We start from the raw sequence: 27,862 nt of genomic DNA on the forward strand, positions 1-27,862 counted from the left end.
GGGACGCGTCTGGGGGACAAGAAACTTGCATAAGGTAAGTTACTGGCGGCATCAGAAGAAATCTCAGACTGGTGGGGATTCTCACCCAGAGCACAGGCTCCTAAGTTCCTCGTGAATGAAGCAGGGAGGTTTTTATTCTGTCACCACATCACTGTGGTATAACTCCTCAGTTCAGAAAATCAGAGTCTGTACTTCCAGGCCTAGCTTTATACAGGCAAGATCATCTTTACAGCATTCTGTGGATATTAAAATCTCCATTTTCCCTCCAGGTGGCTAGTTAACAAAGGTCATTTATTGTTCTTTGCATTGACTACAGTCTGCAGCTTTTTCTAAAATACAAGAATTCACGGCAACAATTTTATGAGACTTAATGGTATTTGCTTACTGGCCGTTCAGAATGGTTAGTGGTGGGCAGGCAACCTCGGAAACATCTACTCGGAGCCCTTTCCAACTCTTCACATCATTGTTCTGCCCTCCCAGGCAGGGTGGGCCTCCCAATTAACAAAGGTCCAGCCATTGGATTAACCTAAAAACCAAGGGACCAAAACAAAACCCCCTTCAGACCCCGAACCAGGCCTGACCCCATCTGTCTCTCCCAGTGTGGCAGCCGCCACGGCCACCTGCTGTACAAGAACCTGAGCTAGACCGCACACACTGTAACTGCAGATCCAAAGCGATGTTCGCTGCCGTCACTCGGGTCCGCTGCACTTTCAAGAGGGCTGCTAAGTAGCCCAGCCTTGCCACTGAGAGCAGTGAAACATTTTAATTCTTACCCATTAACTCCTGCACTCAACTCCTAGATAATATCAAACGTTTTCCTGGATAGTCCATCACTTAACTTTTCTGATTTTAGATCAGAAATGCTGACCAGATGCCACTAAGTTGACTAAATATCACTCATGTTTATTCTCCACATGGTAAGTTTCATCACAGCTAGACACAACAAGGTGGCCTTCATAGGAAGGAAATTTCCAGAAGCCGCCATATCTCCTGAGAATAGGTTTAATTTCAATTTCAGTTACTCTGACAAGCATATGGGGATGTGAGCTCTCTTATGTGCTGCTGGTGAATACACCACTTGGCACAAACTTTCTAAATTAGAAGTCCTAAAATTCTGCATTCCCTCTGATCTTGCGATTCCCTTTTTAGGAAGGCATCTCCTAAATGTAAGGTCCATGGGGGCAGGGTTGTATCACACACACTTATTTACTGTCTTATTCCCACAGCTTAGCACGGAAGTGTGTGCTCACATACCTACTGAATTTATGTCCTTTTGAGGAATTACCCTTTTCTGATTCTGTGAAATCCCTCTGGGGCTGCCAATGGTGGTACTTGTTCCCCTACTACAGGTAAGGATCCATGCCCATGACCGGTCTAGGGATGGGCAGGTGACCTAGAGGCCCAATCAGAATCTTCCTTGAGACCTGCTGATGATGCACCATTTCAGTAAAAGTCATAAGTCTATTTCAATCATACATTGCCAGTACCTTTCTTTAGTATATGTAGAGTTTCTTTGGTACCAGTTTTCTGAATCCTGTCTCTCTGAAAGGTGTGTTTGTAATTTAACTTTTTGAATAGACATAGATTCACACAATTCAAAATTAAAAAGTATACAAGTATCCAGTGAAAAGTCTCCCATTTTAGTGCTCCAGACACACAGTGCTGGTACTCCTGGTACTCCCTGGTACTCCTGCAACCAATGCTAGCAGTTTCTGGTATGTCCTTTCAGAGATCTTTTATGCATATAAAGAATTATATAGAAATTGCTTTATACCTTGCTTTTTGCACTTAATACATCTTGAATAGCTTATCATTTTAGTACATAGAGTTTACAGCAGCACTGTATTCAACTATATGGATGTACCATTATTTATTTAAGTGATCCCTTATTCAGATAGTTTCCAATCTTTTGAAATTTGAAAATCATCATGAAAACTCCCTATTAAGTGCCTAGGTTCCTCTGTAATGCTGACCAGTTGTTTACCTTGCAATAATATTTTTAAGCTTGGAAAATAATATTCCAATTTTTAATAAACTGACCAGAAGCCTCAAACAAAATTATAAAACCCATAAACTCCAAACCCTTTGCTGGCTGCTTTACAAGAGGGTTTGGCACCGCTCTCTCTAGCCTCACCTGGTGGAGACACTTTCGGGCTTTGTCATATTCGCTCCGCAGGCAGTAGGCGCTGCCAAGGTTGAACAGCATCACGGTCCTGGCAGAGTTGACGGAACTGGGGTAGCACTGAGGGGCTCGCTTCCCAGCTGGAGGAAAAGAGCACAGTCACTGGTGAAGAGGCTGGGCCAAGGGCAGGCAGGAAGCAAGTGACCCATCATCCCCGAGGAGCTGCTCAGAGTGAAGTACAGCACTCCTCCTCAGGCTGACAAATGAAGGACACAGAAGGCTCGAGAGTAAATCTTTGGGATGCCGGTCAGGCTACTCAAGTATTTACAAAACTTCTTACTTACAGGATTCCATTGCTTCATTTTCTCCTTTGTCTGATCCTACAAAGACATGAAAATAAATCTGAAGGGGCTGGACAAGAGTATATTTTCTAAAAACCTAATTTCTCTATGAAATGGAAATCTAATATCAAAGCACAGTATTTACTTTTCATGTAGTGGAGGTTCTATTAAAAAGACATCAAAATGCTACCACCCACCACCATCCCACACCTGAGAGATAACCCTGAATAGAGTGAATGCCAGTCTCACTCCCTCAAAAACTTAGCCATGATTTAAAACTGACTTTTGAATGCAATAGTTTTATTCTCCCCTGCCTTGTGGAATCCCTCCAAAAACACAGTATGAGAACCAAAACCAATTGTTCCAACACTATCAGCCTTTCAAAAGTGAGAATTTAGACCACTGATAATCAACTCCTTGGTCTACTTAGCAAACAATTAATACAAAGTCAGTACAGCCACAACTGTAGAGAGCCAACCCAAAACTTCCTTCCCTTCACAACTGTGCCCTTAAATTTCCATACATCCTGAGTTACAACAGGAAGGTAGTGGAAATGGTGACCAGTTCTGATCAAATGTGTCCTTATTAACCTTGGTCCTGCTCATTTGAAGAGATCCCTAAGGAGACATCAGTGACATTCTCTGGGTTCAAGTGAGTAATGGCATCAGATATTCTGTCCAGAGAGATGAGGGCTTCTGCAGCATATAAATGGCCCAAAAACCTAAAATGAAAAAAACAGATTCCCAAGTGAAAAGCAGGTGATCACAAAAATATCCAATGTATAATAAGATTCGGTGGACATATGTTTCATATATTTCAAGTCCTTGAATTGAAATCTAAGTCTACAAATGGATCAAGAGTCATTTAAATGTTATCTCTTGAATAATATCTTAAAATATATGATAATTTTATATTAGCTAAGTAGGAACAAATTACACATATCCATTAAGAAAGCAGTTCAAAATTGGCAAATTTATGCTATTCTATTTGTATAGAAAAATAACATTAACATAAGGTAATGAAGTTCTAAAATAAGAGGCAGGTCCAAAGATGGATGCCCAGTGAGCAGAGCGTCAAAATCAGAGTCCTCCAGGGGCCGGCCCCATGGCCGAGTGGGTAAAGTTCCATGCATTCCACTTCGGCGGCCCAGGGCTCACGGGTTCGGATCTCAGTGCAGACCTACTCCACTCATCAGCCATGCTGTGGAGGCATCCCACATACTAAAGTGGGGGAAGACTGGCACAGGAGTTAGCTCAGGGTGAATCTTCCTCAAAAAAAGTCAGAGTCCTCCAGTCTGTGCTGCTCGAAGTGTCAAAGGCACCTGACTGCCAGACCAGAGAGAGACTACATTTGGGTTGGATCAATCTTACGTCTATTCCAGAAGTTTGTGCTTTTCACATTATCTATTTCATGCCCACTGACACTAGGGCAGATGCACATCCTCCTGGCGTACAACAGCCTGCTTCTTCTAATCTCTGACTTTGAGCCATTTTTCCCCATGGTCATCTGGTTAAGTTTTCAAAATTGAAACAGGCATAGACATCTTAAAACCCTTGCTCAAAATCTTAATGACTTTTTCTACATGAGAACAAAACAAAACAAACTAAACTTTTATAGATTTAAAGTGCTCTGCAATTTGGTCCCACTTTCCTATATCCAGTTAATCTTCTCACTCCCCCAAAGATTCCTCTGCTCCTACCTGGGCAGTGTCTTGGGCAGGGCACACTCACTGCTCACCCGTGGCCTTGACTTCTTGGGCTCAAAGCTTGGCCTCATTTCTGCAAGCCAATATCTAACTCCTCCTTTTAAAGGGCCAGCTTAAGTCTCACCTCTAGCTAGCTTGACCCGACTGAGTCTGTCCACATGGATCTTGGGTTTTCAAATCTTAGGCTCTTTTCAATTTGACCATTTTCTGGGATTTATGCACATTAATCACTCAAGAGCTCTTTCTTTCTTTATTAAGCGATTTCTTTCTTCTAACTAGCAGGGGCTGCAATGACCTTTTATTTTGCTTCCACATCAAATCCCCTAACAGAAATGACAATAAATAAATAAATAAATAAATAAACAGGGGGCCGGCCCCATGGCCAAGTGGTTAAGTTCATGTGCTCGGCTTCAGCTGCCCAGGGTTTCGCCGGTTAGGATCCTGGGCATGGACATGGCACCACTCATCAAGCCACGCTGAAGTGGCATCCCACATGTCAGAACCAGAAGGACTCACAACTAAAAATATATAACTATTTCCTGGGGAGCTTTGGAGAGAAAAAGGAAAAATAAAATCTTTAAAAAAAACCCAACCTCCTTATAAATAAATAAATAAGATATTTAAAAAATTTCATTAAAGTAGTACCAAGTCAATAATCATTACAAAACACAAACACAAATTCAAAGAACTACTTCAAACTGTTTTCTGTGAATGTACTTAAAAAAAAAATTTTTTTAACCAAATGAAATGCCTTCATGACCCCCAACGCCCAGAAATCCTTTACTAGACGTATGGAAAGCAAGAAGCAGTGGGGTAAAGCTGCTGTGCTATTTGGCCTGCCAAACGCAGCAAGACCTGCTTATCCTCACTGGGAAGACAGACAGTGGCCTTGGTGTTAATTAAGTAACCAATACACAAGCCAGAATGGTTGAAAGAATTAAAAAAGAAATTACCAGACATGGCTTGGCCAATCCCTCAGAAATTAGCTAAGAAGTCACATAACCTAGGAATTTTGTTTCTTTGACGTTCAAAGGGAAGAAACTGATAAATGAGGTTAAAAACTGTCCAACAAATGCCAAGTAAAGAATCTTCTTGGGATTATTTGAGAATAGTGAACATAATGTCAACCAAAGGATTAAAAAAAGCAGCAAGGATTTGTGTTTCATTTTTGGTAAAAAGAAAAACCAACAAAACACTGCTCTCATAATGGCCACGCACACCACAATCGGAACACTTCAGTTCCGGCGGTGGCAGGAGCCGCAGCTCCTGACTGGTATTTCACGGAGTCGGGCAATGGTCAGGATGGAAGGCACCTTACAGGCAATCCGACTGCCTTGAACTGCAACTCAAGATCCTTGAAGTGCAAAAAAATGCCACTACCAAACACCAAGTTATCAAATTGAGAAATTTTTTAATCAGTTGCTTTTCCTAGATAATATATATTCCACTGGGGGAGTAGGAAGAAGCAACATGTACCACAAACTAACTGAAAACCTCCAAACAAAACAAACCAGGAACACAGAGGGCAAGTCACACTTACTTAAGAGATCCTGACAGCTTGGGCTGCTGAAGAAGTTTATCTGCATGATTCAAAGCCATAAGGTTATCACCCAAAGCCAGAGCCACGTAAGCACTACAGGCAAGTATGGAGCATCTGGAACACAAAAGGGAAGGGCTGAAATGCTGAGTTACAAAATCGACAATGGTTATATTTGTAAAATAAAAGAACGCCCTAATTATAACTGTGACAATCTGGACACCAGGAAAGAAGAGAGGAAGCCACAATACTAATGGTAAGAATCAGAATGATGTATAAAACTACCATCTGGAGCAGTTTAGCTATTTACCTAAATCATCTTTAGCTTCCATCCAATTGACCCCCATCTCCAACAAAATAACCAAATGGAGCTACAATATATATTTAGCCTGTAAAAAAATAATGTGATTAATGGCCTAGTGAGAACTTACTCCCATAGAACGTTTCTTTTAACATCCTAGAAATAAAGCTATAGGAGATCTTATTCTTTCTACACACATTTGTGATTTTGCTAAGAAACAATTAACTTACCAAAAAAAGTCCATTCAGCTTAGCTTACTGTAAAGTGTTCTTCTCTGAAGCTATTAAAAAGTCTATAGTTCTTGCTAAGCAACAGTATCAAGAGTAACTAAAAGAATTTCATCACATAGGTACTATCATCCTAAATAAATCTTCAAGGAAAAAACAGGCCAAATAAATACATGTGAAGATAAAAAATTTAAGTTACACTGATTTTGCTAAAGTTGGGCTGGAAACCTAAATTTCTGTTTAGTTTTCTACTTAATAGGCAGCTCATTTAAAACAGGTCTAGCTATAGACTTGACACTAATAGATCACTTGAATGTTAAACAACTGCTCCACAAAGCAATCTTAAAATAAACCCTTGTCAAATAGAAATGAAGTCTGAATGGCCGACCAGAAATGACCCGACTTAGATACAAGGTTTTGAGTTATGTTTACAAATTACAATACATATGTATATCATTAAGTGCATTCAGGTTGTAATTTCAGTCTAAGGAAGAATGTAACCATCACATCACCACAGAGTTTTCTAACACTCTGAAATCCTGACTAGAAATGGCCCTTTTAGTAAAAGCACAGCTGGGCCAATTCAGAAGTAGTCTCCTGTTTATCTTCACTGGCTCACTCCTGGTTGCTGGAACCTCAGAAAATTATCCACTAAAGGAAAAGTAGCCCCTCAACTCCTAACAGCATAGAAAAGTAGACTGGTCCCAAAGAAGGTACAAGGAAATTGAGATTTATGGCCCTAGGCTATAGTGGTAGGGCTGAAGGATTACTCAGTGCATTCCTTGTTTTATCAATGTAGAAACTGATCTTCAAAGTGATCAAATATAGTCTCTAGCTTAGAGTGTGTGATGAGAGTCAAGACTAACACTCAACACTGTGGACTCCCAATTCACTACCCTTCCCATGCTATCACACTGCCTCTCTATCAATTCACAAGATCGCCCTAAAAATAAAGCAGAAAGAAAAGATTATGTCATGATTTTCCTAATGCATACACATGTACTCTAACTGGTCTTTTTAAAAAGGAAGAAAACAGGGGCCGTCCCTGTGGCCGAGTGGTTAAGTTTGCACGATCCACTCTGGCAGCCCAGGGTTTCGCTGGGTCGGATCGTGGGCACGGACACGGCACCGCTCGTCAGGCCATACTGAGGCGGCATCCCACATGCCACAACTAGAAGGATCCACAACTAAAAATATACAACTATGTACTGGGGGGCTTTGGGGAGAAAAACGAAAAATAAAATCTTTAAAAAAAAAAGAAAAGGAAGAAAATAGAATTTAATCCAAATATTACAAGTTTAAATTTTGGTATTGAGCACATAATTTAAAATCTGAACCCTGTTTGCAGAAGAGAGTACTTTAAGAGCAGGCAAGCAGGGTCATTTCCAAAGGGATTTTCCTGACAAGCCTATGGTCAATATCCCTGTGTCTCCAAGAGCTGTCTCCACCAGTACGGCCACAGTCCCTGTGGGCAGTCCTCTCCCTGATGGAAGACTCCAGGGCCCAGAGGAGGGAGGCCTTGGCTAGCCAGCTCCCATTTTCAGAAGCACTGCAGTGGTTAGCTCCAGGTGGTGAGATCAGGGTGACTTAATTTCCTCTGTGGTTTTTGTGTTTTTTGTTTGTTTGTTTTGGTGAGGAAGCTTGTCACTGAGCTAACAGCTGTGCCAATCCGCCTCTATTTTATGTGAGATGCTGCCACAGCATGGCTTGACAAGCAGTGCTAGGTCCTTGCCCAGGAGCCCAACCTGTGAACCCAGGCTGCCAAGGTGGAGCGCGTGAACTTCACCACTATGCCACAGAACTGGCCCCTTAATTTCGTCTTTGGCTTATTTGTCGTTTTTATTTTAAGACAGGACTGAACATTCATTCAGCAGCAAGGTGTGTACTGCTTATGAAGAAAAATCAGGACTTTTAAAGGCCTGGGTCAGGTTTCCAGAGGCCCAAGAAGACTACCAGCTGAGGGCCTATATGAATCATAGTCACAAAGTTTAACATCCGTTTTCATCTGTGATTTTGCCAAAGGCTGGGGCAAAACATAAGCTCCTTAAAAGCAGAAGCCCTCATCTACACTTTCCTACACAAAGACGAGAGCAGTTTCTCACCACCTGTAGTAGGTGCTTAATAAGTATTTGCTGAAGATCACAGCTTTCAATGTTCTAAATTTACTTCTTGAGGCACCCAGACTCAAACCTGCTGACGAGCCACCTCCGTCCTGGCTTCCGCAGCCGGGGGAGCCATCCAGCATGCTCTAGGTCCTGGAGTCTAGGACAAGCCTCACCTCAGGCAGGCTTGCTGGGAAAAGCCTGCCCTGGCCTCTCCCGACAGTAGGGGGGCTATTACTGCTCCAGCCCACTGTCAAGCCCACTTTGGGTCCAGAAATCAGTCATGTAAGATTTGCAGCAGGATTCTGTTTCCCAGGAAGCCCAAATTATAATTATGTACAAGGTAAAAATGTGTTTTCCTCAACTTTTACCTCTTTTCTCTTAAGATATCATATCAAATCACAAGGTAAAAGATTCTAATAATAAAATAATTTTTCTCTCTAAAAAATACTTAAATGTATGAATGCAAAACTTTGGGGCTGGCAGTCTGATTAAGAGCCATCGGGACTTAAGCAAGTTTCATTGCATGAAACTCAAACTAACATTTATGTTCCTCTTCTCTTAGTGCCTTATAATCTACCCCAACTCACCTCTCATCGCATTCTCACTCATCCTCCTGTTCCTCTCAGAAAAGAACACTGCATTCTGCATAACTCCCATAGACTGGTAACACTAGAAACAGGCGCAGCTCCATCTACTAAGGCCCTGGAGAAATCACTTTACTTTGGGTAGTTGCTACTTAAAATATTGACCCTCCCCACCCAGCCCACTACTTCCTCGAGTCACTGTCCAATCTGCTTTACCAGCCACTCAGTGGATCTGACAGTTCATCAGACTGGAAGAACTAGACCTCAAGGGAAGAGGCACACTAGCTTCTCCCCCCTGTGGAGGATCTGACAGCCCCTCTCTCTCCTCCACTACCGGAGGAGCTGGCTCTAGGTCCACAGAACACCAACCCTTGGAAAAAAACAAAAAGACGAAGAAAGAAAAGAAAGAAAATGGGGGGAAAAACCCCACCAAACTTTCCCTAAAGCACCAAATTACGGCAAACAAGCTATACAAGACTGGGCATTAATATTTGTCAAGTCATATATTCTGTGAGTTAAATGAATCTAAATGAAACAGTGTAAACCTTATCAAAAGAGGCTAAAATAGAGGTAAATCCAGTCAGTCACCATTAATGTGAGAGGAAAATAAATGTAGAAAGCAATCTCACAGCAAATTTTATTTGAAAAACTAGCTCTGAAATCCACTAAGGAATTTCTTCCAACAAACTGAACATGGTACTGCATTTTTAAATTAAAAAAAAAAAATTCAAGCTGTTTCCATTTATCCACAACAATCTAGAAAATGTTAAATTTAACTTTCAACTTTTAAGAAAATTTAAAAGTTCAATTAGATAAGTTTTCACTTCATGTCCCCTGTAAACATTTTGCTTTTTAATAACAGTTCTGTGCAAAAAGAATCTTACTGACAAACACATCCCAAATCTAACACAAAAAGAAGCCCAGGACAAAGAGGCTGAAAACGTTTTTCTCTTCAATCAAATCTAGCATCTCAAAGAACCCAGTCCTACTCCAGGTAGTAAATAAAATGCATAAAGTGACAGACGTAGCATTTTATACATGGACAAGATCTTGAGATGACCCAATCCAATTCACTTCTTTGACAGAAGACAAAACTAAGTCCCGGGGGGTTAAATGATTTGTCCAGTGTTGGCAGCAGCCCCATGGGGTTTCCACAAGTGTCAGACCACTGAAGAAATATTCTAAACCTAGCCTGTGATCAATCTGATCGCCAGTTCATCTAAATGGGATCCTGGGATGTAGATGAGGACCATGCCAACGTGAATACAAACTGCTCACAACAGTTCCTTCTTCAGTAGCGTCTGGCAGGTTCCTTCTTGGGTAAAGTTTATTAGATGGACAGGTTTCAGTAGCACCACACTCAGTTACAATACCGAAATGGGGCTGGATCTCTAGCAAGAGCAAAGAAGATTCAAAAGATTATTAGCCATAACCCTGTTTAAAGTATGTCTCACGAGCTACAATAGAACCACTAGACTAAGATCAACAGAAATATGATTCCTTAAGTACACTAAAACTGTCTATAATATTTATGTCATCAACCATTTGTTTGAGTCATCTTCTTTTACAAACATTGGGCCATGGGAGGTCCCTTTTAACTGAATGGGAAATAATTCACTGAGTGTCACAGCAGAGAGCAAATGAACTAATTAAGGTTCCATAATTTATACTTGTGGAATAACTTAACTGGTGTTAATTAAATTTGGTCTAAACATTTCCTTTAATCCATTGAGCCTCATATTAAAAGAAAAATACAAATTGAAATTTCATTTTTATTTTGTATGCTTTGATTTTAATTTTTTTCTTTATTTTTATTACACAAGAAAAGGGAAACAACTTAAATATGTATCAATAGGAAATTGTTTAATAAATTGTGGTATCCATTCAATGGTATACTATGCAGCTTAAAAAAAGAACAAGGGAGCTTTTTATGTACTGAAATGGAACTCCAAGATAAAACATTAAGTGAAAAATTAAAGCATATATGACTACGTAGTTTGCCACCATTTACATACATATATTTTTAAAAACAGGAAAAATTATACTTGCATATTTACTAGTTTATGCATAAAATATCTATGAATGAATACACAGGAAACTAGTAACATTTATTTGCATCTGTATACCCTTTTCTGTGAGGAGTCCCCCCCAACCCCGACTGGCACCTGAGCTAACATCTGTGGCCGATCTTCATTTTTTGTTTTCTCCTTCTCCCTCTCCCCAAAGCCCCCCAGTACCTAGTTGTATATTCTAGCTGTAGGTCCTTCTGGTTGTGCTGTGTGGGACGCCGCCTTGGCATGGCCCAATGATCAGTGCCATGTCCGAGCCCAGGATCTGAAACAACGAAACCCTGGGCCTGCCGAAGTGCAGCGCTTGAACTTAACCATTGGGCCACAGGGCCGGCCCACTCCCCGCCTCCACCCCCCACCCGATGAGTTTTTTTTTTTATTGAGGTAACACGGTTTATAACATTATATAAATTTCAGGTGCACATCATATTTCAATTTCTGTGTAGATTACATCATGTTCACCACCCAAAGACCAGTTACCATCTATCACCATACACATGTGCCCAGATATCCCTTTCACCCTTCTCCCTCCTCCCTTCCCCTCTGGTAACCACCAATCTAATCTCTGTATCTACATTTGTTTCTCGTTGTTGTTTTTATCTTCTATTTTTTAGTGCAATCATACAGTATTTGACTTTCTCCCTCTGACTTATTTCGCTTATGACTTTAATTTCTCATATTGACATTTCCCATGTTGGCCTTAACATTATTTCCTACCCTTTTCCAGTTCTGTTATACTCTTTGCCAGGTTCTGTAGCAGCCTCCATTTTAGTTTATAAACTAAATTTCAGCTAATATCACAATCTTAGAATAACAAAGATGTGCTATAATATGCAACATGTAAGACTCAGTACATACCCATGATGGTAATTAAACCACTATGCAACAATGAAATGTTAATAAGTGACTAATTCTAGCAACTTGTTTAATATTAAGATATGAGTATGCAAAAGAATTAAGTTGAGCCCTTACTTTATACCATATCCAAAAATTAATTCAAAATGGATCAAAGACCTCAATGTGTCTAAATAAAAATATTAAAACTATAAAATTCTGAGAAGAAAACAGGGAACCCTCATAACCTCAAATTGGTAAAGGATTCTTAGATATGACATGAAAAGCACAATCAATAAAAGAAAAAAAAGATAAATGAACTTCATCAAAATGAAAAACTTTTCTGATTCAAAGGACACCTTCAAAAAAGTGAAAAGACAATCCACAGAATGGAAGAAAACACTTGCAAATCATATACCTGATAAAGGTCTTGTATCTAGACTATAAAAACAACTCAATAATAAAAAGATAAATAACTCAAAAAATAGGCAAAGGATCTGAATAAACACTTCTCCAAGGAAGATATACAAATGCCCGATAGCACATGAAAAGATGCTCTACATCGGTCTTCAAGGAAATGCAAATCAAAGCCACAATGAGATACCACTTCACACCCACCACTAAGAATAATCAAAAAGACGGAAAATCACAAGTGTTGGTGAGGATGTGAAGAAACTGGAACCCTCATACACTGCTGGCGGGAATGTAACATGGTGCAGACACTGTAGAAAACAGTCTGGCAGCTTCTCAAATGAGGAAAGAGTTACCATGTGACCCGGCAATTCTACTTCTAGGTATACACTCAAAAATGAAAACATATGCCTATGCAAAAACTTGTACACAAATGTTTATAGAACCATTATTCATAATAGCCTAAAGACGGAAATAATCCAAATGCCTATCAATGAACAAATGGAAACAAAATGTGCTACATCCATACAATGAAATATTATTTGGCAATAAAAAGGAATTAAATATGGTACACAACTTGGATGAACTTTGAAAACACTATCCTAAGTGAAAGAAGCCAGTCATAAAAGCCCACATATTATATAATTCCATCCATATTAAAGTTCTAGAATAGGGCAATCTATAGAGACAGAAACTAAACTAACGAGGGCTGGGGAATAGACTAGAAACAAAGGAGTGATAGCTAAAGAAAGAGGCTTTCTTTTGGAGGTGACGAAAATATTCTAAAATTGACTGTGGTGAGGGTTGCATATATCTGTGAATACACTAAAAACCACTGGATTGTACATTTTATGAGTGAATTGTAAGGTTTGTGAGTTTTATCTCAATAAAGCAGCTTTAAAAATATAAGATATCAAGAGAGAATGTGGAGAAAAGGGACCCCTCACACACTGCTGGTGGGAATTCAAACTGGTGCAGCCACAAGCGAAAACAGTATGGAGATTCCTGAAAAAACTAAAAATAGAAATACCATATGACCCAGCTAACCCACTACTGGGTATGTACCCAAACAACTTGAAATCAACAATCTAAAGTAACATATGCACCCCTATGTTCATTGCAGCACTGTTCACAATAGCCAAGACATGGAAGCAATCCAAGTGGCCATTGACCAATGATTGGATAAAGAAGATGAGGGATATATACACAATGGAATACTACTCAGCCAGAAAAAAAGACAAAATCATCCCATTTGCAAAAAATGGATGGATTTGGAGGGTATTATGCTAAGCAAAATAAGCCAGACTGAGAAAGATAAACACCCTATGATTTCACTCATATGTGGAATATAAACAAACATATGGACAAAGGAAACAGTTCAGTGTTACCAGGGGAAGGGGGGTGGGAGATAGGCAGAGGTGGTGAAGGGGAACACTTACGTGGTGACAAACAAGAAATAACGTACAACTGAAATTTCACAATGATGTAAACCATTATGAACTCAATAGAAAAAAATTTAAAAAAATATATAAGATATCAGTTGACGTCAATAAACGTTTGACTTTTTTTTAAAATAAGAAATTTCTTGAAAGTATACCCTTATAGTATCACCAATCACTGTATAAGAAAACTATTATCGGGGCAGCCCGGTGGCAGAGCAGTTAAGTTTGCACATTCTGCTTCGGCGGCCTGGGGTTTGCCAGTTCAGATCCCGGGTGTGGACCTACGCACCGCTTGGCAAGCCATGCTGTGGCAGGCGTACCACAAATAAAGTAGAGGAAGATGGGCACGGATGTTAGCTCAGGGCCAGTCTTCCTCAAAAAAAGAGGAGGATTGGTGGCAGATGTTAGCTCAGGGCTAATCTTCCTCAAAGAAATTAAAATAAAATAAAAATACACTGAAACAAAGAAAAAGAAAAAGAAAACCATTATCTCCCAAATGCATGTGGCAACATTAATATTTAAATCAAAACATGGCCAAAATAGCAATTCTGCTCAAACGTCTACATTCTAAGATTCATTTGGACACTAGCCTTTTAAAGAGAAAAATTCTTCTGGAGAAATATTCAGCTAAAATTTGTGGCATGTGAGAAAAGTGGCATAGTTACAATATTATAAATTTGTAGAAACCATGTATCAACAAATACAAACACTTCAAACACAGTTCTAAAGCCTTAGAGCAGCGCTGCCCAAGAGAAATATAACTGGAGCCATAACTGTGATTTTAAATTTTCTAGTACACATATTAAAAAAAATAGAAATAGGTGAAATGAATTAATTTTAATATACTTAAATTAATCCAATATACCTAAAATGTCATTTCAACGTATAATCAATAGAAAAAATTATCAACACATTTACTTGTTTTGGTAGTAAGTTCTGAAATCTGGTGTGTAGCATATACTTAGACAGTGCACCTTTTACCATCAACATTTCCTGTGCTCAGTAGCCACATCTGAGCAGTGGATCTGGTATTGTATACTGCAGCCTTAGGGTCTAAGAAATATATGTGAAATACAAGTAGAGGAGTACTTTTTTTAGTTAAGAAACCAAGTTTTCCATGTCACGCCACCTCATAAATGATATGTAAGGGAAACTGACCATTTATCAATCATAAGTGGCTACACTGCATTTCCCCCCAAAATATATTTAGAATATTAATTTTGCAAAATTTCAAAATATCTTAAAATTTTAAGTGAGATATCATTTATATACACTAAAATACATCATTTTAAGTGTACAGTTTGATGAGTTTGAATATATACATGTAACCACCAGCTCAGTTAAGATCCAGAACATTTCTATCACCCCAGAAAGACTCCTTCTAGTCAATCCCCCCAATTGCTGTTCTATCAACATGAATTATTTTTGTAGTTTTGCCTGTCATAGAAATGAATCATACTGTACACACCTTATACTGAGTAAAAGAAGAAACACAAAATGTTTTGAGATTCAAATCATGTTGACTTTTGCATCACTAATTTGTTCCTTTTTATAGCTCAGTAGTATTCCAGTATACAGAGTGGACTGCAATTTAGTTATCCATTCTCCCATTGATGGATATCTAGGCTATTTCTAGTTTTATCTATCATGATAGAGCTGTGTGGACAAATTTTTGCTTCCTTTGGGTAAATACCTAGAAATAGAATCACTGTTTATTTACAAAATGTAAAGTCAGAGCATTTACTGAATTCAGTGCTGCAGAATGTGTGTGTGTGTGTGTGTTCTCCTAATTGAATGAAAAAGACGGCTTTGCAGAGCTTTGAGTGGTTCAGGAACTGAAGCAATGTTCTAATAGTCTCATTACACGCATACCTTTCCTGATCCATTACATCAGTACCTAAGTTCATCTGAGCCTCACAATTAAACTACTTAGTTGATTTCTCAGACATTTTACTGATTTGGGAACAAATTTTTCTTTTAATTGTGAGAATATTTTCCTGAAAGCTACCTTGATTTTAATATAGAATCTCTCAATTGCTTCAGATGTCATGTGCCTTCTGAAAACATACCTGTAACTTGGTCAGAATGATATTTTTTTGACTCATCTTCATTTATGTACAAACAAAAAAAACTGAAAAACTCAAGAGGCTGTGAACCCAGACCATAAGAAGTGGCCATTAGGACAGTCATGATAATTTAGTGCATATTAGTTATGCTGGAAATAGGAAATGAGGTTTTGCATTGGTGCCTTGGGTATTACAGAGCACAAGGGGTCAAATATAATAGTCCATAAAAGCTAAACTATACACTAGTCACACACATTTCCAATCACACAAAAGAATTCAGGTCAAAAATAAATAAAGTCTCTAAGAATTCCATGATCTTAACAGAGAACCAATGTGCTCAGGATCCTTCCTTCTATAGAAGACAGCTGGCTTCTGCCACAGACCCGCCCTTTAACACACCCAACTGCATTGTGAGCTTTCAGAGCTTTGAAAATTATGACACAAATCTTTTATGACTCCTTCCCTGCACCATTTGTCTCCACATTACCATTACTCCTGTCTTGCATAGCAGTTCTTTTTATAAATCTACCCTAAGGCTCTTTCCATCTTGTTCCATTTCCTTTCTCCCATCTGCTCCATAAGAAAAAAAAGGTTAATATATACCAGCAAACCCATCTTTGCCTCACCTTATGATGATGGAATTCCCTATGGCGACCCTTTGCCCCCTTCCACAAAAATAGGGAAGTAATTTTACTTTCTCTGAAAATCACCAATCCTCCTACTAGGACATGCGCAAAGTAAACAATTGTGCCATGAAAGGTACACAACTCTCTGAGAGGCAGTATGCCACCTGCACCTACCTTTCTCTTTAATGCCATTTCCAGAAGGTAAAGTTAAATCACACAACTCTGCAGCTGTTCGGCCATTATGGGATCACATACTTCTTAAATCATAGGAATAAAGTAACCCTAAGATCAGCACTCATTCAAGACCATTTGTAAAAATTAAATCAAGTTAAAACTTGTTTCAAATATCTTCTTCATTAAGGAGTCCCCTTAAAAACTGTATACAATAATATTCATTGCAGCCTTATTTGTAATAGCAAAAATTGAACACATTATAAACAGCTAAATATAAAGGAATATTAAATAAGTCACGTCATGTTCATATACTGCAATTCTACGCACCCATTAGAAAGAATGAAATAGAGCTTTGTATCCACATGGAACAACCTCTAAAGACGTATTGTCAAACAGGAAAAGTAAGGTATAGAGCAGAGTGGACACTATGCAATTGCTAGTGTCATAAACGCCATATAAACATATGCTGGGATAGGCAGGGCATCTAAGAAACTGGTGAGTGGCAGCCCCTCCGGGGAGAGGAAACAGAGGGCTGGGCGGGGACAAGATACACGTTACACTATATAACCTTTTGTACTACTTGAATTTCCCCCACATAAAATAACCTACTAAAAATAGATGAACCCTTAGATTTATAAGAAATATAGGTGGCTCCATAAAAAGATACATCTCTAGAAACCCTTAGGCATATTGGGGGGAAATGGTACATTTTTTGGCAAGTCAAAGCATCTTCCCAAATATTGTCCTGGCTGAACGCTAACAACCCACCCTTCCCTGCCAGCTCGTTTTATACCTAGGCCAGTGTAGTTTTACTTCATTTGCTTTGTTTTTAAACATTTCCACTCAGGACCAAAATTTAGCAAAGTGAGTTTATTTTAGTTACATGGTTGGAATTTGACTGCTTTTTAAAAATTCAATTTTATTTCACTCAACAGTAACATTCTTCAGTAAATTTTGCTTTTGCCATTGTTTCACCGGTAATTTGTCAGTACTTTCATTTTCTGGCTATCTTATTACTCATACAAGAAATAAGAACTCAAGAAATTTTAATATAACTGAGAAAAACATTTAATTACTTTCGTCAAGTTTAAAAAAACCAAACCACTGCTTTCAAAACCTTAAATGACCCACTCCTCAATTCTAACTAAATTTGAGATTTAACATTTTCCTCCACATAATCAGAGGATTAATTCTTTCCTCTTGACAACAGGAGATATATATAAAACCCAGGTTAGAGAGGGTATTACTGCAAAGCGGGAATTTACGACAAACTTTGACAGAATGAAATACAACAAAGAGATAAAAAACTGTAGCTTTGGGGCCAGCCCGGTGGCGGTGTTAAGCGCACACATTCCGCTTCGGCAGCCTGGGGTTTGCCGGTTCGGATCCCAGGTGCCCACATTGCACTACATGGCAAGCCATGCTGTGGTAGGCATCCCACATATAAAGCAGAGGATGATGGGCACGGATGTTAGCTCAGGGCCAGTCTTCCTCAGAAAAAAGAGGAGGATTGGCAGATGTTAGCTCAGGGCTAATCTTCCTCGGAAAAAAAAAAAGAATTAAAAAACTGTAGCTTTGCTGAGCAGGGTGCCTGGAGCCCTGAGCTCACTGACAGCAATGCCCTGCCATGAACACACTCATCTGACGATGCATGATCAGAAATGGGCACGAGTGCTGGCTAGTCTTTCTTCCACAGACATTAAGTATATAAGGAGGGGTATCACTAATATTAATGAAGAACTTCATTTTTAAAAATCTAGAAAAAAACTAGATATCCAATAAAAAAATAAGTATCATAAGTTAACCTACCATTTAGGGATACAACCACTATGAAGGTTTTGACATAGATCCCTTCAGATTTTTTTTTATGCAAAAAAGAAATATATACATGTTATTTTATAAAAATGTAACGTTAAACTGTTCAGACATAAAATCTTAGCATTTTATAGTTCTACTCCATGCTAAATTGTAGATGAAGCAAAAATTTAGATTAGTAGTTGTGATACTGTTGGTTGTGATAGTGTGACAGTGAAGTGCTAGAAGAAAACATGGGTACATTATTTTTAAAACCTTGAAGGCAAGAAAATCTTTTTAAACATTGCATGAAATGGAAAAAAAGTAAAGAAGATTGATAAATATGATACTTAAAAAATGAAATTCTGCTTTACAACTAAACATCATAAACAATATCACAAGACAAATGGATAAAGCCCAGTTTCCTTAATATATAAGAATTCAGAAAAACGAAAAGGATGAAAAACCCAATATAAAAATAGTAAATTCTACAAATAGGTGGTTCACAGAAAAAGAAAGAAATACAGGCAATCGCTAAACCTTGGCATCAGATTGAGTACCTTGAGCGGACTGAAAGAAATGTAAAGTTTTAAAGTGAGGTCACTTTCCACTTACCAGGTTGATAAAATTATCACAAAAAGAAAAGAGATGCCCCCAAATCTCACCACCTAATAACTAACCTACTAAACAATATAATTTTCTCCTAAGTGTCTGCCATCTGCTTTTGAAGGCAATGCTTTTTCTTTTACCTCTGATTCCCCTGCACTTCGCACAAGACTACCACTAATGTTTGTTGGAAAAAATGTGAATAAATGAAATGCTTTCCAAAAGTAATGCATCAATTTACAATACTACCAGCAATATAGAAATGTTTTAGCTGTACTCTTGTCAATTTTTCATAACTTAATAGGCAAAAACATAAGAAATAATGGCTCTTTCTTTCTATTTTAATTTGCAGTCCTATTATTGAAATCATTCTTAAAAGTAATGCCATACCATTAAGCCCAGTTCCAAAAAGCATAGGAAGAAATAATGGTCAAAAATACCCCAAATTCGTTGAAAGATAAATTTATAAATAAGAAAGTCAGCTAACCCCAAGCAAGATTAAAAACAAAGAAAATCACATTTACACTCATCATAGTCTAAGTGCTGAAAAACAAAGAGAGACAATCTATCTTGAGAGAAAAGTGGCACCTACAATACAATGACTCAACTTCTAATTAGAAACAATGGAGGCCAGAAGACAGTGCAGTGACATCCTGAGAGCTGACTGAAAGGAAAAAGACAATAACAACAAAACCCCACTACCAACCTAGAATTCTATATTCAGTGAAAATATCCTCCAAGAATGAAGATGAAATAAAGACAATTTCAGATTAAAAACAACAATAGACATAGGAAAACTAAGACCTGTGCTATAAGAAATGCTGAAAGGAGATCTTCAGACTGAAGAGAAATGATACCTTATGGAAACTAGAATCATCAGGAAATGGTAATTATATGGCCAAACATAAAGGACTACTCTGTTCCTTTTAATTTCTTTAACATACCTATGACTGTTCAAAGCAAAAATAATGGGGCTTATAATGTACACAAAAATATAACTTACCCAAACTGACAGAGATGAACTAGAAAATCTGAATAGCACTCATCTATTGAAGAATTTGAATTCATTACCAAAAATTTGCCACAAAGAAAACCTAGGCCAGATGGTTTCACTGGTGAACTCTATCAAGCATTTGAGGAAGAAATAATACCTGTCTTATACAAGCTCTTTCAGAGGAGGATGGAGGAGGAGGAAGGAAAACAAGAGGAGGAAGAAGCACTTCCAACTCATATATTCAGAATAACACTGAACCCAAAACCTGGCAAAGACATTACAAGGAAAGAAAAGCATGGACCAACCTTCCTCGTGAACACAGAAGCAAATATTCCCAACAAAGTATTAACAAATTAAACCTAACAATTTTACAAAAAAGATGATATATTTTGACCAGCAGGGTCTATCACAAGATTGAAGGGTTGGTTTAACATCTGACATTCAATCAATGTAATTTGTAATACTAACAGAATAAGGGAGATTTAAAACAATCTGCTGATTTTAATAAATGCAATGCTAATTTGGTTTAGATACTCACTTTAAGTTTTCTAATTCCTGTTTTTTCAATGGAGAAGAAGGTGGAGCTGGAATGAATTTATCTCCATCATGGCTTTTACTGCTAAAATAAAGAGAAACTCTTAACTATGAAGAGCAACAAATAAATGATTAAATGTGAAATTTTGTTTCCTATCCCCACTCCCATGCAATTTTTTATGACAACAGTGTAAAAGAGTCAAAACAATGAAACACGCTTAGTGACTTGGTATCACTGTGTGTTAAGGCTATACCATATATTAGTTTTTTCCCCAGGACACAATTCTGCTTTAAAAAGTCTCCAACTAAAAATAACATCTCTACTACACAAAGGAAACCACTCCAATATTTCCACAAACATTTCTCATTCTTCTGATTGCCTTTTATCAACTACAGTAAAACATAACCCTTTGATGGAGAAAAATATCCCACAATTTTGTTTCAAATTTTCTATAATAAACAAGTATTTCTATTATAATTAAGAAAAAATGCTAGGATGGGATACGAGTTTAAAGGTGCCATGTGTAAAAAGAATTTTCTATATAGAACGGTGCTTATTTTCATATTACTGCTTAAGCTCTTTCAGTTTCCATAGATTGGCATAATATTTAATTTATAATAGAAAACTAGAAATATCCTGGAGGTGAGTTGTTTACAGAATGTTAAGTGAAAAGGCAGAGAATAATAAGAAAGGGAAAGTTTCAGGGTTTAAGTTTTTATTTTAAGAAAAGTAAAAAACTGCTGTCTCTGATAGCACCAGGATTTCTGGCAACTGTTCCTCTTGTTAATGAAAAGTTGTTACTTTCCACTTTTCTCTTTTAGGCTTCTCTCCTCATTTAGCTTTCACCTTATTTCTCTCTTTCAGAAATATTTAAACATTCATCCTTTTCTTTCTAATTATTCAAAACAGAGAATTTTGGAAATTCAGGCTGAAAATTTGAGGAATTCATCTCAAGGACAAACAGGCTTACTGATGAAGTCTTGAAGGGATCTGGCCAAGCAGGTCCCGAGGGATGAAAATACCTGCAAGTTTCACTGCTTTCACTGCTCTCCGTGTTCCCACCTAATTGATTACTATTTTTAGATCCATTTTCCTGCTTTGGATCTTGCTGTTCTTCAGGTAACAGCAACAAGGCATTTCTGAGACAAATGGCTGCAAACTCCATACTGGCAACAGGAATGGCTGAGGACTGCCCGTCACTTAAGAGAACAAAATCAAATTAGTTAAGTAAATAACATAAAAATAAAGACGTTTCTATTATCAGGAGTAAAACCAATATAATTATAAATGCAACTTTCCCCTTTGATAGGTAGAAATTTTAATATAAACAGTTATATGCTTATACTAAAGTTATGAGAATGCTAAAGAATCCAAACACTAAATATTACACACAAAAAGATGTAAAAGGAATAGACTGCAAGTACAGTCATGCATTGCTTAACGACAAGGATACATTCTGAGAAATGCGTTGTTAGGTGATTTCATCGTTGTGCAAACATCAAAGAGTATACTTAAACAAACCTACATGACATAGCCAACCACACACTTACACTATCTGCTACTAACTTTAAGGAACCTCTATCATATATGTGGTTCATTGGTGACCAAATCATCCTTATGCTGCACATGACTGTGTATACATTATACACGTGTCTCTAGGAATGGGACCAAGGATGAGCGACAACTTGAAGGATATCTGTGACATCAATGTTAATGTAACAGAGGAGTTACAGACAAGGAAAATTGTAATGCGGGCTAGGAGAGGTATAGTAAGAATTGGAAAAAAGAAAAGAAAGTAGATTTTCACATTTGAGCCTTGTTTTGATTATCTTTACTTTATAAAATGCCTTATTTATAAGTTCTGAAAAAGCAGCATTATCTCTTATAATCTTATTGAGATTTTATATAACTTTCTATTGATTATCAAATCAAATACAAAACTGAGTCAGCTTTATTAGGGAAAAAATGTGCAAAGTAGTAATAATTTTGAAATTATAGGAAAATGATGCTTTAGCTCAAGTCTTTAAAAAAAATCTGCATTATAGTTGAAATAAATTAAGACCAAAATATTGTGTGCGAGATACTACTTAAAAACTTTGGGGGCTAGCCTGGTGGTGCAGTGGTTAACTTTGCACGTTCTGCTTCAGCGGCCCAGGGCTTGTCGGTTCGGATCCTAGGTGTGGACCTACGTGCTGCTTGTCAAGCCATGCTGTGGCAGGCATCCCACATACAAAGCAGAGGAAGATAGGCACGGCTGTTAGCTCAGGGCCAGTCTTCTTCAGCAAAAAGAGGAGGATTGGCAGCAGATGTTAGCTCAGGGCAATCTTCCTCAAAAAAAACTTTGGAAAAACTTGTAAATGGTAGTGAACAATTATATTTTTTTGGAAAAGAAAAAAAAAAACAGCAAATTTTTTACAAAGCCTACTATTATAGAAATAATAGCAACTCCAAATTGGAATCTTTACACAAGATAAAGATGTCCATATTCAAAAGTTGTTCAACTGAAGGTTCTACATGTGACAGCTTTATATCGCTTTGGTTGCTTTATGTATTAGTACTTTTTTTCTCCTAATACTAAGAATTAGCTTTAGAGACTATGGGAAAATACCTAAATGAAAAGTATCAGTGATAAACTATATACAAAGAAAACATTAAGATGCCCTCTTTTGGACATTCTGAATAATGGCACTGATTAGACCAGGGTTTCTTAGGCCATCAACAAGTTCGGCACCCATGGATGTAATAAACCAAAATCACTTGTCAGATAGTATTCATTATGGATTTATGTATGAGGGTCTATTTGCTGAAGTAGCAATAAAACCTGGTTACAAGTGGTTTCTCCTATGAAATAATAAGTCTTAAAGAATATTTTTATACATAAGAAACATTATGTGAAATACTATTAAATATAAACACTTTTTCTTTGCAAAATACTTACTTATACACAGTATTCTGGATGGACTGTGATGCCAGGACTATTTTACGATGATAGCCTTGACCAACAATAGACTGTACAATTCCTTTTTTACTTGGAAGACCTTTGGTTTCTTGTTCAGAAGTCTATAAGATACACATAATTTCCTATTAATTTAATGGAATTGTAAGACAAGATATGAAAAATGATCTAATACCTTCCCAATTACTCTAAGAAAGTTCTTAAGATCCATCAATGTGAAGTTTTTGGTGATAAAGAAAATATGTTCAGTATTGAATTAAAGAGTACATGGGGCTGAAAGTCTGTGACATATGCTATATTTTATTAATATGAGGTTTGAGGTAATTCTAAGGAAAAAAGGCAATTTAAGAATGACTCAAACATTTATTTAGGATGATTTATTTAGAACATTCTACACCCCAGGCACCATGCTGCATATTATGGGCACTCTGACATCAGAGTGAGGAAAATAAGAGAGCCACAAAAACACAGCGAAAAAGCAAAGAGAAGCAGCTCCACTTGCTAAAACACAGATCTTTTTCTTCTTAATTGAAAGTATTAATTAAATCGTCAACAACATATAAACTCTAACAAGCTATATACATTAAGATTTACATGGGCAGAATTCTTCCCTTCTAGAAAATTAAAACCCCAAAACCCTGTAAACATTAAACTGAAAATAGGAAAAGCTACTTACATGTGTATATTTAATATATATATAGTATTTTAGGATATTTCACTAGGCTACATTATCTCACTATAGGAGCTTGATGGCGCCAATTTCATTTATCTTTCCCCTTCACTCTGCCTCTGATTTACTTGCAGGTAGAGTCCCAACTAGTCATCTTTAAAGTTATCCATATTCTCAGATACGGGAACAACCTGGAGCCAATCCATATCAACTTGCAGAGGTAAATTCTGCCCTGCAAAAAGCCCTTCTCTAAACCCAATGTTTCTGTACTGTTACTTACTGCTCCCTAATGTAACTTTACTATAGTTGCACTTCTACCTATGACTTTTAATAAAACAAGGATTCACTTGCATATTCATTTCAAAAAGAAAATATGCTTAAAACATACAAAACTGGTCTGACTGGAACAAATTTTGTGTCTAGGAGGCAGCCAAGCAATATTAATGAAAAGTAAGAAAAAGTGGATAGTCTGAACCATTACTGGAAGGACTTCCACTCTGACTTCTTTTCCTAGTAGTGGTGATACATTTATAACGATTCATCCATACCCTGTTCCCTGATCCTTAAGGCCATGCAAGCTGACCAGACAGCTAGATCTGGAGATGCAACAGACTACAACAATGATGGATGACACTAAAAATCCAAAATAGTAAATCATAATAAATCATTGGTGTATTCAATAATACACCAACAGCCAGAAAGTGTGCCAGATCAGTCAATGTAACAGAATCTCATGAAATTAAAATATCCATTATTTTATAACGCCTTTTCAGTAACAGCACTCAACAAATCTTAGTTTAGGAACTCAGAAAAATAAATGGCACATTTCCAGAAAAGTAAATGGTACATTTTATGTTTTTATTTTTAATAGATTCCTCTTAAATTGGTTAAATATTCTCTCCATCATTGAGTCTGTGTGTACACAGCGGATCTTTTCTCATATATTATACACTACCCAGGTAAGCATAAGCCCTGCTTCTGCCAAAAGAGGTCTGAAGCAACATCAGGTAAACAGGACAAAATAATGTCCTCAGCATCACCAATTTAACAATTAAGTTGGTTTTTACTAAAAAATAAATTTATTTCTGAAGGTACAAACTACTTTGTTTAGCACCCCTTCTGTCCTGACTAAATAAAAGAAATTTCACGGAATTTTATTTGAAGTTTATAATTTCTCTTATTGGGATTTTGCTGATTCTATTTGAGAGTGTTTTTGGGTTGTTTTCACTGCCTTTTAGGTCATCTTACATCCTTTTTAGAAGGATGAGAAGCATGGACAAATACAGACAATTATTTGGGCAAATTTCCTATTGGTAGCAAGATTATGAGTGTCCTGGTATCTATCAAGTTATGGCAACCAAGTCATCTTTACCATTTTTTAAAAATTACAAATTTAGAACTTTCCAGAAGAAAATGGGGAGAAAAACCTCCGAACAAAATCCATAGAACAAAGATGATCCTAAAAGTACTATTTCTAAAAACAACTTGGAAAAAAAATATTAAACCTTACTATATGTCTCCACTCCCAGGAAGATGGAATTCTCTGGTTTCCAATAACTGTACAAAAGAAAGTCTTTCAACATTTAAAATCGTGGATGGATTAAAGAGAATAGCAATTTCTAGAGATCCTTTTATTTAAAAAAAAAAGTGTAAATTCTGCCTAGAATTGTCAGTTAACTTTAGAATTATCCAATAAGAAAGTCGTCCTTTAAAAGGAAAAGTACAATGAAATAAACCATTACAGCCTTTCAAAGACAGCACTCATCTGCTCCCCAGTGGTGTACTCGAACTGCAGGCATAAAGCCTTGTTCTTGCAGTTGTTTCTCAGGAAGTGCTGTTTAGCAGCAGGTGAGTCTAAACGTCTTACATCACCTACGGCAGGCATGGCAGGCAAAATCTCAAGCCATACTCCCCAGTCTCCACAGACCCAAAGAGCACACAAGGGCGGGGTGGGTAGGAAATGGGGTGGGACAGATGTCTGGTAATTCCAATGATACAACCTGTCACTGCCCTACCTCCCAATGACTACTCCTGACTTGAGGTTCAAAAGGCTTCCACCAACTGCTATTTGGAGACAATCTAGGCATGGACACGGATGTAAACGGACCTATTTCTCAGCCACTGTAGACAAATGTGTCAGATAGAAACCGCCTGGTAATCCATGAACTCTAAACCACTTACTGAATCAAGAGTAAAGCCCCCAGGCACTGAAGGAAACGCAGTGTAATGCAGTTCTTTCCATACTCATGATGTTCTCATCAGTCCTTCTCCAATCCCCTGGTGCACACAGCATTCTCAAGCCAGCAGATGGCATGGCTGGTGCCCCAGCAGCTAGCAGACCGCTGTTCCAACAGATACGACCGTCTTACTGGCTTTAACTCTTAATGTGACTGCTGATACATGTTGCCATACTTACCAAGAACCACAACGTTAACAAATGACTACGAATCTGATTTTCTTTGTCTAACTGTTAACGAACAGAAGACTATCTTTATAAATTCAAAAAGGATGAGGTCTTGTATGTTTCCAAGTATTTTTTGCTTTCCATGTAACAGTAGGGGGGAGGGTGTGGGTTCAAAAAGATACCCAAGTAGCACTCACCCCCTTATTGGCAGCAATGCAGCATTCAGCCAGCCGTAGCCAGAGGCGGGGATTTGCATGATAAACCTGAACAGCTTCAATCAGACACTCAAAGGCAGCAAGAGGCCGTCCAATGTGAAGAAGCTGAATTCCACAGTTATACAGCAACTCATACCTCTTGTTGGTTAGTAATGTACACATGGGTCTTCCTGAAAATTTTTTGCCTAATGGTAAAAATCAGTTGAGAATAAATCATTAGATTTAAAATAACAGTTACACTGAAGACATCTATTCCACTAAGTAATTAAACACTACCTTGTTTAATACCAGTGACACCAAATTGAAGTTGTAATAGCTCTCACTATGATGATCTCCAAACCCAACCCCACAAATATTCTCCAAAGTCATCTCAGTTGCCTGTGCTGATGAGGTCAGTGATGTTTCTTCTCATTTGCCAGCTCCTGAGGCAACAATGTTCCAGGAAGGCAAAGAAAAGAGACACGAGGACCTGGCTAGGTGGCTGAGTGGTTCAAGTTCTGCACACTCTGCTTTGTTGGCCCAGGTTCACAGTTTCGGATCCTGGGCACGGACCTACTCCACTCACCAGCCATGATGTGGAGGGGTCCCACATACAAAAAATATGGGAAGATTGGCAATAAATATTGGCTCAAGGCTAATCTTCCTCAAGTAAGTTAAAAAAAAAAAAAAAAAAAGAGAAGGATTGGCATTTGATGTTAGCTCAGCGCAAAATCTCCCACAGCAAAAAAACGAGAGAGGCAGGACCCCCTCTTACTCCTTTTCAACCTTACACTACTTGTCCACATTTTTAGAGCCTGTAAAAAGATCCCATTCTTTTTTAGTTTCGGTTTGGTTAACCAATTTATTGTCACGTGCTTTCTTGACCAGAAGTATTCAGTTAATCTTAGGATGTTAGGGACTTTACTATGGAAATAAAAATTAATGTACTATACCTACAATGACTATGGTTCACTCACTCACTTATTCAAAGTTTCACAGTCCATAATAAAATAAGACTACCTGTGATCTTGGATACACTTTTCATCAATTAAATAGTTTTTTTATATTTTAAAAAGTTAAACAATTATTTGATTTTAAGCATTTCAGATTAAGGATTCATATAATATGAATACGAAAGGAATAAACTTCAGGAATTTACTTTAAG

The 27,862-nt window shown here is 37.7% G+C and overlaps 1 protein-coding gene across 10 annotated transcripts in view; it reads right to left on the minus strand.

The window, feature by feature from the left end:
- Positions 1 to 27,862, minus strand: part of CNOT10 (CCR4-NOT transcription complex subunit 10) — a 77,726-nt gene that overhangs the window by 2,651 nt on the left and 47,213 nt on the right. For 3 of the 10 annotated variants that reach the window (XM_070238063.1, XM_001491223.5, XM_003363145.5), the window contains 8 exons: positions 26,701 to 26,903; positions 23,412 to 23,533; positions 21,496 to 21,672; positions 20,477 to 20,557; positions 5,709 to 5,822; positions 3,054 to 3,184; positions 2,467 to 2,502; positions 2,135 to 2,262 (listed from right to left, as the gene is read on the minus strand). In XM_070238063.1, coding sequence (XP_070094164.1) covers positions 2,135 to 2,262; positions 2,467 to 2,502; positions 3,054 to 3,184; positions 5,709 to 5,822; positions 20,477 to 20,557; positions 21,496 to 21,672; positions 23,412 to 23,533; positions 26,701 to 26,903 — 992 coding nt within the window. Of the gene's footprint in view, positions 1 to 385; positions 527 to 2,134; positions 2,263 to 2,466; positions 2,503 to 3,053; positions 3,185 to 5,708; positions 5,823 to 20,476; positions 20,558 to 21,495; positions 21,673 to 23,411; positions 23,534 to 26,700; positions 26,904 to 27,862 lie in introns of all 10 variants that reach the window. The other 7 variants (XM_070238061.1, XM_070238064.1, XM_005600865.4 and 4 more) reach the window with 3 other exon arrangements.

This window comes from Equus caballus, chromosome 16 (genome assembly GCF_041296265.1).
Source record: "Equus caballus isolate H_3958 breed thoroughbred chromosome 16, TB-T2T, whole genome shotgun sequence".
In the NCBI taxonomy this organism is placed as follows: Eukaryota; Metazoa; Chordata; class Mammalia; order Perissodactyla; family Equidae; genus Equus; species Equus caballus.